Source organism: Heptranchias perlo, chromosome 12, assembly GCF_035084215.1.
Source record: "Heptranchias perlo isolate sHepPer1 chromosome 12, sHepPer1.hap1, whole genome shotgun sequence".
Classification (NCBI taxonomy): domain Eukaryota; kingdom Metazoa; phylum Chordata; class Chondrichthyes; order Hexanchiformes; family Hexanchidae; genus Heptranchias; species Heptranchias perlo.
Genome location: NC_090336.1, coordinates 37,520,113 through 37,532,570, shown reverse-complemented (window position 1 = coordinate 37,532,570; position 12,458 = coordinate 37,520,113). Strand labels below are relative to the sequence as shown.

At 41.5% G+C, this 12,458-nt stretch overlaps 1 protein-coding gene across 1 annotated transcript in view; it reads left to right on the top strand.

Annotated features, from left to right (window-relative positions):
* The window catches only part of LOC137327968 (low-density lipoprotein receptor-related protein 5-like), a 229,864-nt gene that overhangs the window by 97,610 nt on the left and 119,796 nt on the right, over window positions 1–12,458 (top strand). The window contains exon 5 of the mRNA XM_067993981.1: window positions 3,698–3,829. Within this exon, the coding sequence (XP_067850082.1) occupies window positions 3,698–3,829 (132 nt within the window). The remainder of the gene's footprint in view (window positions 1–3,697; window positions 3,830–12,458) is intronic.

Genomic DNA, 12,458 nt, shown 5'->3' with positions numbered 1-12,458 from the left:
GAGGGCCTTCAAACAGGCCAGCATCGGGCCAGAGTTTCTTTTGTGGGCCCAGAAGGAGCACAGAAATAAAAACTAAAAATTTTCTGGGATTTTTTTGAACATCCCCTTTAAGGATGATGGCCAGAGAGGCCACTCGTAAGAAACAGGAGCAGGAGTAGACTATGTGGCCTCTTGAACCTGATCCACCATTCAACAAGATCATGGCTGATCTTCCACCTCAACTCCACTTTCCTGCCCTATCCCTATATCCCTTGATTCCGTTAGTATCCAAAAATCTATCAATCTCAGTTTTGAATATACTCAACGACTGAGCATCTACAGCCCTCTGGGGTAGAGAATTCTGAAGGTTCACAACCCTCTGAGTGAAGAAATTTTTCCTCGACCCCGGTCCTAAATGGCCGACATCATATCTTGACACTATGACCTCTGGATCTAAGCTCTCCAGCCAGGGGAAATAGCCTCTCAGCATCTACCCCGTCAAGCCCTTTAAGAATTTTATATGTTTAAATGAGATCACCCCTCATTCTTCTAAACTCCAGAGAATATAGGCCCATTCTACTCAATCTCTGCTCTTAGGACAACCCTCTCATCCCAGGAATCAATCTAGTGAACCTTCGTTGCACCCTCTCTAAGGCAAGTATATCCTTCCTTAGGTAAGGAGACCAAAACTGTACACAGTGCACCAGGTGTGGTCTCACCAGAGCCCGATATAATTGCAGCAAGACCTCCTTGCTCTTATACCCCAGACCCCTTGCAATAAAGGCTAACATACCATTTGCCTTCCTAAGTGCTGTACCTGCATGTTAACTTTGTGATTTGTGTACAAGGACATCCAAATCCCTCTGACTACCAACATTTCTTAGTCTCTCGCCTTTTAAAAAAATATTCTGTTTTTCTATTCTTCCTTCCAAAGTGGATAATTTCACATTTCCCCACATTAAACTCCACCTGCCGCCTTCTCACCCACTCACTTAACCCATCTATATCCCTTTGCAGCCTCCTCACGTCTTACTTTCCCACCTAGCTATGTATCATCAGCAAACTTGGATACATTACACTCGGTCCCCTCAGCATTGTAAACAGCTGAGGCCCAAGCACTGATCCTTGCGGCACCCCAGTAGTTACAACCTGCCAACCTGAAAATGACCCATTTATTTCTACTCTCTGTTTTCTGTCCGCTAACCAATCCTCAATCCAAGCTAATATATTACCACTAATCTTGTGTAACAGCCTCTTGTGTGGCATCTTATCGAATGTCTTTTGAAAATCCAAATATCCGACATCCACTGGTTCCCACTTATCTACCCTGCTAGTTACACCCTCAAAAAACTCGAATAGATTTGTCAAACACAATTTCCCTTTCATAACTGTGTTGACTCTGCCTAATCATATTAGGGTTTTCTAAGTGCCCTGTTATCACGTCTTCAATAATGGATCCGAGCATTTTCCCTACTACTGATCTCATTGCCTGGTAAAACTAGGTGGAGTGTGCGTGAGAATTTCGCATTCGGGGTCCTTCAACCGGTGTAAGACTCTAATTCGCATATTTAAGGAGCCAATCACCTGTTTCAGGCTGAGCCAATATGGCGTCCGGAGCACCTCCAGTGCTGTTCGGAAGCGGCAGATCATGACACAAAAGTTGGAGATTTAATACTGATTTTTACGCCATGAGTTGAATTTCTACTCCATTGCAATTTTGACCCTTACCTGCTAAAATATTCTCTCTTTTGTAGCTAGTCTGACTTGTACAGCTAGGATGGCAATGAATGAAAAGAATGATCTAAAATGTGAGCATCTAAGCTTGAAAACTTCTTCCAAATTTGGGATATATTTTTTCCTGTCCCATTTCAGACGTTACAACAGAACATTAGTATCCATTGCAACTTCTCTAAGCTAGGATATGTAAACTAGCTAGGCACATCTCAAAAATTAAATTATCCAGTGTCTTTTTAGGTTATTTTAGCCAGCCATTTAATCAAGTTGATGCAATCAAGTTTGCTTGATTTTCAGTATACATAACTTGAAAAATGGCTGGCTTAAATTTTCAGATTCGCCACTAAGAACAACTACAGAGCAGAGTACAGTAATCAGTAACATGTTAAAGGTTCTCTTTGCTTCATGTTTCCATTTCCACCCTCCCCCCCCCCCCCCCCCAACAATTCCCATTCCAGTCTCAAAATGTCTGTATGATAGCCTGTGTGAAAAGCTCATTAATAACTATGAACACTGCCAAGACTCTTGCTTTCAGTGAAAGCCTAGGTAAATCAATCCCCAAAAAATCCCCTGATGTTGTGTAGCAAAACACTTTGGTGATGAAACTCAAGTTCCTCTTTTAATGAAATATCTGGAGAATGCTCTATAATTGATGACCTGCAAATGAAAACTCATTCTCAGGAATCATACATATTCATGTTCATTAGTGTACTGTTAATTAAGGAGAAAAACAGGCATCCCATTTTATGTTGGGGGGGGGTCAAATGGACATGTTTCTGTTCAGTGTTAATTTCAGGTCCCTTCAGAGTAGGATTTGTTATGATGTGGTGAAATATTCATCTCCCTTAAGCTGTTGTGCACTTCAGGTAGATTCACATTTTAAAAAACATTCAGGTTGAAGTGAGCAAGTCAATATCAACACAATCCGAATCCAAAATTGAGAATGCCCATCCAAAAAAAGCCAGTACTTTATTTGAAAAAACTTTAATTTGGTAACACAGCAATTAAATAAAATTGTTCTTTGTCATGCCACATAAAGCTAATCTCTTTCATCACACCATTCTTGCACATTTTCAGTTTTGTGAGTCACTTCCAGCCTTCCTGTTCCAAGGATATTTGGATCTTAATTAGGAAAGTCGGGTTTAATGCAGTAGAAAAGCCAAGTCTGCAGTTTGAGTGCAGCCAAAGGTGTCTTTTAAAACGGAGAAAAAAATTGTGTATATTTGATCCCATTTTATTTGGGTTCTTGTTAGAAATGGGAATAGAAGTCATTCCCCTGGTAGATCAATATGTGAACACATCCTGAACAGGCAGAGTAGAGGAAAGGAGAGGGCCATATCAAAAATTAGGACCAGTTAAGTTAGTGAGGTTCTGAGCCACACAAAACAAAAAGGTTCCAAATTTGTTGTGTAAATCTGTACTGAATTAGACAGTGATAAGGATGTTGCAGTTGGCCTCAGCACTCCAGATAAGAGGGAGTGAGAAATCAGCCAAGATTCCCACTCCTGACCCTTGTCGAACAAACTCTGGAAAGTGTATGTGTATGGATAGGATGGGGTTTGGTGAGATGCACTGCACAGCTGAATAATCCATTGACATTTATTCGCAAGGCTCGCACATAAAGAACCGTCACTTGTGTATGGTACTGGAGGGAGTCACTGGACAGTGAGCGGGAATGAAAAGCTTGGCTGATTTTTTTTTCTTCTCTAACCTGGGTCACTAAGGCCAATTACAGTGTCCTTGTCGCTGTCTTACAACAGCAAGGAGTCAGTGCCTTCAGAAAAGGAGAGGAAGGTAAAAATTGATTGAAAAAAGAGAGGGAAAAACCAAGAAGTCGGGAAAATTAGTCAAGAACCAGGCACATTTAGTGTAGGAGATGTATACTTGATCTCTAACTTAAATGTTAAGGCAGTTTGTTAAATTTGATTCCATCACTGGAAAAGGTGGTGTTCATTTTTTTTCCCCTTTCACCCAATCTTTGCAGTTCCTATCCCATGTGATGAAATTAATGGAGGATGTTCCCACTTATGTCTGCTGTCCCCAAAAGAACCATTCTTCAGATGTGCCTGCCCAACTGGTGTCCAGCTGGAAAAAGATGGAAAAATTTGTAAAGAAGGTAAGAAATCCTATTGATATGCCCAACTTAATTTTTGTAGTTTGGGAGAAAAGGGGAGAGCATACTTTCACTGGTTTGAATTATGCTTGAATGAAACAAGTCTTCAGAAATTAAGTGGCCTTCATCTAAGATTTGTTTAGTTTTATTACTTCCAATCTCCTGAGACCTTATACACGAGAGTAGGAATAAATGGGTCTGGTGGGGTACCGCAGGGATCAGTGCTTGGGCCCCAGCTATTCACAATATATATCGATGATTTGGATGAAGGAACTAAATGTAATATTTCCAAGTTTGCTGACGACACAAAACTAGGTGGGATTGTGAGTTGTGAGGAGGATGCAAAGAGGCTTCAAGGCGATTTAGACAAGTTGAGTGAGTGGGCAAATACAGATACAGTATAATGTGGATAAATGTGAAGTTATCCACTTTGGAAGGAAAAACAGAAAGGCAGCGTATTATTTAAATGGTGATAGATTGGGAAATGATGATGTACAAAGGGACCTGGGTGTCCTTGTACACCAGTCACTGAAAGCAAACATGCAGGTGCAGCAAGCAGTTAGGAAGGCAAATGGTATGTTGGCCTTCATTGCAAGAGGATTTGAGTACAGGAGCAAGGATGTCTTACTGCAGTGATACAGGGCCTTGGTGAGACCACACCTAGAGTATTGTGTGCAGTTTTGGTCTCCTTACCTAAGAAAAAATATACTTGCCATAGAGGGAGTGCAGTGAAGGTTCACCAGACTGATTCCTGGGATGGCAGAACTGTCCTATGAGGAGAGATTGGGTCGACTCGGCCTGTATTCACTCGAGTTTAGAAGAATGAGAGGGGATCTCATTGAAACATATAAAATTCTGACAGGGCTAGACAGACTGGATGCAGGGAAGATGTTTCCCCTGGCTGGGGGGTCCAGAACGAGGGGTCACAGTCTCAGGATACGGGGTAGGACATTTAGGACTGAGATGAGACATTTCTCCACTCAGAGGGTGGTGAACCTGTGGAATTCTCTACCACAGGAGGCTGTGGAGGCCAAGTCACTGAATATATTTAAGAAGGAGCTAGATAAATTTCTAGACACAAAAGGCATCAAGGGGTATGGGGAGAGCGCGGGAATATGGTATTGAGATAGAGGATCAGCCATGATCATATTGAATGGTGGAGCAGGCTCGAAGGGCCGAATGGCCTGCTCCTGCTCCTATTTTCTATGTTTCTACACCAAACAGTTAGGTATGGCACCTAATTACTAAAGGGAAAAAGTGAAGTTTTTCATTAATAGTTATTTAGCATAACATTTGAACAAAACTAGTAATTCCAAACACATTTATTTTTAAGTAAACATTCTAAAAGTAAAACACGACTTCTGAAAAATAATTTCTCAAGTAGTTTGTTTACGATGAGATTTTTCATGTCCATACTTTAGTCCTCATATTTGCACTATTATAATTGTCCAGCACTCAACATTCATCAGCACTCTCCTCATAGTGCACACTATTTGCTTATATAGTTTATTTTTACATACCTTTCTTGTTTCAAATCTTTGCAATATAAAAGAACATAAATTCTAAATATTCATGTATTCATTAACAGATAACGCTCCTGTGAAGCGCCATGGGATGTTTTACTCGGTTAAAAGTGCTATATAAATGAAAGTTGTTTAACAATTTCATCAAATATACATTGTGTGGTTCTGAAGTTTTTTTTTACAGGTGTGATCTAACTTTATTCTGATTGTAGAATTTTGTAGTTTCAATATGCTAATTTTTCTTTTTGATAAATTTCATTACATTTTGTATAAATACGTTCAAATTGATAACTTGAATATGCATAAAATTTATATTGCATAATTTGTGTATGACCTTATTATCGGAGGATTCTCATTTTGAATTTACACCCATAATGGAATACATTTGGACTGAAAATTGCACTCCCACTTTATATGTGAAATATATGTAGAATTGTCAGGCTGGCATACACTTGGTGCTTGCAACAATTTTTTTGAAGTCTTCCTTTCCTGTATTACAGTACAAGATTTAATTGGACATTTGTAAAACAAAATTTCCTCTTAAAAGCTTGTATTAATAATAATGACAAAGAAACTTTCTGGGCAGGATTTTCCAGAATGTCATTTTTTAATTTTTGTTTTGAATATTGGAGCTTAGAAGTGGAGAAAGGATGTACCATTAAGATCAATCTCATAGTGTAAAGACACACGTTGTGTATTTGCATACAAGGCAAGAAATTTATGTCTCTGTTTTGGAGTTAAAAGTAGGGTGAATCATCTTGCAAAACAACACCTACTTACATTTGCTCCTCAGTGTACTTTATAATAAGGATAGGAGAAAGGGGGAGATGCTTGGATGGGCAACTGACATAAACAGGAGAAGTTTGAGGAGGATTTTGTAGTTAGGGAGGAAAGTAGAGGGAACTGCATACAGATTGCCAGATGGTAGGACCATAGTGGCTGAATGATCAGTCGCAAGTGGTGGAATGGAAGGAGTAGGTGATGAGAATATACAGGTCATGTCTACCCTCCACGATACTCTCATGCTGATTTTCTTCCTAATAGCACAGTTGGCAAAGACTCAGTGCAGTGCCACCACCATACCAATCCTATCAGCTGTAGTTGTCAGCTGTAGCTGCACTTTGCTCCATCAGCTTTGTGATATTTAAATTATAACTTTCCCTCCTGACTCACAACTTCAATCCAGACTCCCACTGCAGATTTAAAATTGAAGACAACCCAGTAGGAAAGATACAATAGGAGAAGATTTCAAATCAACAGTGGGAGCCAGGACTGAAGTAAAGCAGGACCAACTGCTGATAAGAATGTGGTGATTGAAATGAGAAAGAATAGCGAGAAAATGTATTTGTGAATGCCAGCTGACATGGATGTGAGAATTTTGGTGGATAGAAGTTTTGTAAGGTTAGTTGTTGTTGGCTCATGTCATGGGTTTCTTGGGAGATTTTTGGATCGAATTTTTAGGGTTTGCCTTGTATGCAAATCTATAAGATTACTTTGGAAAGTAAGCCTACTGCTTGAATTCCTTATTCTATACCCTGCATTTCTGCCAAAGTGGGGTAAGAACAAAATATTTTTATCACGTGTAACTCCATTTATGAAATGAAGCAAAATATGATACAGAATAGACTTTACTATGAGAGAAAATGCCACGTATATGCTAAATTTGGATCAGTTGAATTTTTTTTTTGTGTAGGCACAGTAGTGAAGTGATCAGATTGGATTCACATACCAGAAATCTGCATGTTACCAACCTTAGTCATGGGACTGTATTAAGTGGAGGTCAAATACCTTACCACAAAGAATATTGAAGAATCATCCTGAGCCATTCCCACATACCTTTGTGCAATTAGTTCTAAACCAGCATTGATGAGAATCTGGAAACAGTTTGACTGCCAGTGTTCCAGGCAGAGTGCTTGAGTGAAACAGAAAGGAGAAGGGAAAAATACATTTTGAGAATCATTTCAAAGGGGTAGTATTATCCTCAACTTTCTTTCTACATTGTTGTGTTTGTAAAAATCTTGTGGCAACTATAATTCTTGTGTCTTTGTGGTGCATTAAGTTCAAAATGTTGCATGTTCTTTCTATTTGAGTTAAAAATCTAACAAAAGATCAACATTGTTTGAAAACATGCATTCATTGTAATGAATGGTGGTTGTTGAGACTCAAACTCATTGATGCATCCACAGTCTTGAAACACTTAGTCTGCCTAATGAAAAGTGCCAACATTGTGCATTCACTCTGTAACCTTAACAGCTTCCTGGCACATTAGTTGTAAGTTAAAACTAAGGCACAGATTGTAAAATAAACAACCCCTTCTCAATGCCCGCATCACATCAGATCCAAGCATAGCATAAATGAATGCTGGAAATTAGTTCCATTCAGGCAGTAAGTATTACATTGTTGACGTTCTTTCCTACATTTAAAGGACAGGAAGAATAGCTTTGGAACCATGTTGTTCATGGCCTGTTTCATTACACAGTTAGTGAGTGGAAAGGACAAGAGTTCCCAGCGGTGTTGACAGAGAATTTGGATGAAACAATGACACATTGTACTAATCTGATTAGCAAATAGACAAATGGGAAAGGAATAGCAAGGAGCTCTGGCAGGGCTTGGGGGAACTGAGATTGCTCTTTACATTTGTTTGCGTTAGGCTGATAAATTGGCACATTTGTTACTATATTATAAACGGTCTTGTCACCTGTCAAACGTGAAGTGGTGCAGAGAAGGATGAAAAAGCATCTTTGTCAACTTGTGGGATGTTCTCCCATTTTTCTCGTCACTCCTGACTGAAATTAATTCTACAAATGTAATTTAACTGGAATTTTCAGCACTGAAGTGTGACTATTATTAATGCAGTCTTAATCAATAATCATTTAAATGGTGTGCTCAAGCTCCATTTCAAAACAAATTAAAGTTAGCAGCTTATATTGATTTACATTGTACACTGCAGCCTACAGAATTTATGTCTATCATGTAAAATTCCCTTCTAAAATCAATGAAATATAACAGCAAAAAATAAGCACAGTGTCTCTTTCAAAATATTCGGAATTCTAAGCAGGTTTCTTATTCCCATGAACATTATCTTCCATAGCATTTGAAACAGTACTTTTTGCTACATTAGTGACCGTTTCTTTTTCTCTCAAATTTTTAATGCTGGATAATTTTAGAGTCATAGAAACAATATTATACAAAGAGTCCTTTTATCTTTTGAATTTATAAAATTATGTGAGGATAATAAAAAGTAAAAGGCTGTTTGTGTTTACATTCATGTTTTTGCCCATTTAAAGATTTAAGCATAAGATTCTGTAAATTCAGTTTTATTTTGCTGCTATGGTCAAAGTGAGACTCAGTTTTGAGTTTTCATTTCTTGAAAAGTATAAGTCTCTTCCTCTGGCACGTTCTCCTCCTTCAAGCATGTCACCTTCTTCCACCCCTCTCCCCTCCCCAAAGCCGCATGCCAAATTCCTTCTCGATATAGCCTTCTTTCCTCCTTCACCCTCCATACTGAGCAACAACTCATTCTTAGTGATTTCAATCTCCATTTCAGTTCACCTTGTCCTTTGTCCTCTATCCTCTAATTTCACTGCCCTCCTGTTCTCCTTTAACCCCTTCCCCCCACCCCCCAATGTAAACTCTCCTATCCATATTCATGGCCACACCCTCGACTGTATCATATCATGTGACCTCTCTACACCCATGGTCTCAATCACAGACTCCAACCACTTCCTTGTACCTCTCACCTCCCCTATTCCCGTACCCCACTGCATCCACCCCAGAATAAATTCTTCCTTGTTACTTAAAACTGCACTTCCACATTCCTAACTGCCTAGCCTTTGGCTTTCTATTTGCCGCAATACTTCTGCAACTTTCATTCTGCTCAATCACTCACTCACCTTTTGATGCCCTTGTCCCCAATATCTTTACAGTCGCCTCTCCTGGTTGTTCTCACTGGTATGGCCCCCATCTTCATTTCTTTATGTCCAATGGTTGAAGACTTGAGCTTATCTGGCACACAGCTGGTTTAGTCGTCCATCACCAGATTGGCCTAGATCACATCAAGCACTATTGGGCCTCACTCTTCTCTGCCAAAAGTGCCCAATACGCCAGGATTATCCTGGAAAGCAAAGATAACCCCCACCGCCTTCTTTCCACTACCAGCCATCTCTTTAAACCCTTCTTCCCTGCCACCTCCATCCTTACCTCCAATAACAAATGGGAGGAGCTCATGGACTTTGTCACTCAGATTGAGACCATCCATTTCAGCTGTCTCTGCTGCTTCCTGCCTGTCCCCTTGCCCGAGCACTGACCCTGTGTCCTTCTGTAGTTTCTCTCCTGGCTCCACTCATGCTTTCTTTGAGCTCATCTTGTACATGAGACCCACCTCATGCTCCCTGACCCCATTCTCACGAAACAGCTGACCACCCAACTTCCCTTCCTGGCCCTTATGCTAGCTGATATTGTAAATGGTTCCCTGTGCTCGGGTACTGTACCCTTCCCTTTCAAAACTGCCATCATCAGAAAAAAAACCTACCCTGGATCGTTCTGTCCTTGAAAACTCTCCAACCTCTTGTTCCTCTAGCTAAAGATTGGTAAGACCGAAGCGACTGTCTTTGGCTCCCACCACAAGCTACGTACCCTCGTTATCGATTCTATCCCACTCCCCGGCCACTGTCTCAGATTGCACCAGACTGTTCACAACCTTATCCTGTTCCCATCGACCACATGAAGAGCTTCCGAGCTGATATCTCTCCAGCACAAGGACTGGCTACTTCACCATCCATAATATTAACCACCTCCACCTCTGCCAATCTGCTGCTGAAACTCTCAACCGTGCATTTGACACCTCCAGACACGACTAGTCCAATGCTCTCCTGGCTGACCTCCCATCCTCAATCATCTGTAAACTTCAGCTCATCCAGAACTCTGCTGCCCGTAACCTATCCTGCACCAAATCCCACTCAAACATCACTCCTGTCCTTGCTGATCTACATTGCCTCTCAGTCCCCCAATGCATCCAATTTAAAATTCTCATACTTGTGTTTAAATTGTTTCATGGCCTCCCCCCTCCCTTTTTCTGTAACCTCTTCCAGTCCTACAACCCCTCCAGATCTCGCCGTTCTTGTGACTCTGGCCTCTTATGCATTCCTGATCTCTTGGCCCCACCATTGGTGTCCGTGTCTTCTGCCGTTTAGGCCCCATGCTCTGGAATTCCCTCCTTTAAACCCCTCCGCCTCTCCCCTCCTTCTCCTCTTTTAAGGCCCTCTTTAAGACCTACCTCTTTGACAAAGTTTTTGGTCCCTCTCCTAATATTTCCTTTGGCTCGGCAAACATTTTTGTCCAAATATGCCTCTGTGAAGTACCTTGGAACATTTTTCTATAGGTGCCATATAAATGCAAGATGTTGTTGACCTGCGTAGGCAATATAACCTTGCAATACATTTCAAATTGAAGTTGATGCATGATGCAGCACTGAAGTCTGGATTATTAGACTTTGTATCCAATAGTCTCGTGGGAATGGGTTGATAGCTGCAGTCACCCTGCTACATAAGGGCCTATTGAGTGACTTTTTAAAAAAAGCTGTCAGTTAGTTCAGATGGGCTCACAGACATCTTTGAGTTTTTCTACATTAAAATACAACAGTAAATGTTTGATTAACGTTCCAAAGTAATTGGCAAAAGAACCTGAGGCGACATGAGGGTAAAAAAATTTATGCAGCGAGTTGTTGTTATCTGAAATGCGCTGCCTGAAAGGGTGGTGGAAGCCGATTTAATAGTAACTTTCAAAAGGTAATTGGATAAATACTTGAAAGGAAAATTTTGCAGGGTTATGGGGAAGGAGCAGGGGAGTGAGACTAATTGGATAGCTCCTTATAAGAGCCGGCACTGGCATGATGGGCCAAATGGCCTCCTTCTGTGCTGTATGATTCTATGAAGTATATAACATGCTGGTTGGCCTTGATAGTAACTGGGGGTGGGGGGGGGGGGGGGAGGGTTAAACCCGTCAACGTCAAACCCAATCCCAAACCATCGCGTACGCACCTGCCAGCATTGTTACGGCGGTGGGTAACATGCCGTGCGAGTGTCCCTTCCTAGAGAGGTGGGACACTTCATTAACATATTTAAATCAGGCTCCCGTAGTGCAACTGATAGCCTGATTTAAAATTAACTGCTGCTGCGCAGGCTTCTCAGGCCTCAGGAAACCGGGCAGCGAAATGGAGGCAGGAGCTGCCGGCTCCAGAATGTAAGTGCTTTTTATAGCACTTCTTGTGGGCCAGAAGGAGCAGGAGTGCTTCCCTGGACCCCTCGAGGAAGACCTCAGCCTCCCTTCTGCTGATCGCGGCCTCTCTCTAGCCCCTGCCCCAATCAGCAAACTCCCCTCCCACCGAGCCCTGATCTGCAGCCCGCGATCACAGCCGACCCGCCCCCCACCTCCCAAGCCCCAATCTGCAGCCTGCTCCCCTCCCGATTGCTGGGGACCATCCCCAAGGGTCCCTGGCTGTGGCCTCCTGCCACTGGTTCTCCCTCTCAGCAGCCAGCCAGCCTGTCAATTTGGCCGGCTGCCAGGTGGGAAATGGAAGAAAAAAATTACAACGAGGCCCTGCCGTTAAATTCAAAAGGACCTGTGTCCCAGCCTTGCCAGGTTTCCCCCGCGCTACCACGCACCCTCCCCATAAATATCGGGGCCATTGTGTTCAAAATCAAAGTATTATGCAAGAATTTATCATTTCTGTTGGTGATTCATGAGCTTTCAAACTCTTCATTTGGGAAATTTGAATTTCTGTTCTCCTCAATTTTTTTTTATATATTGTGTAACATTTTTATCAGTAAACAGATTGTGGCCTCTTGTTGGGCTTCAGCCCACAACGTTCCCTTCCTTCAGGTGGAGAGCAGAATAGCCTTAGGTGGTAGTTCATCACAATCCATCACTGCAACTCCAAAATTGAACAATGGGAATTTTATTTCTGTTGGAGAAGAACAAGAAGTTTTTATCCTCTTCCCTAACTCTCTTTTTTACTATTTTACTACCATGGAGTACTCCATATATCAGCGGAGGCACTGGATATACTCGATCTGGATAACAGTCGAGTGGAGCAAAAATGTTGGGCATCT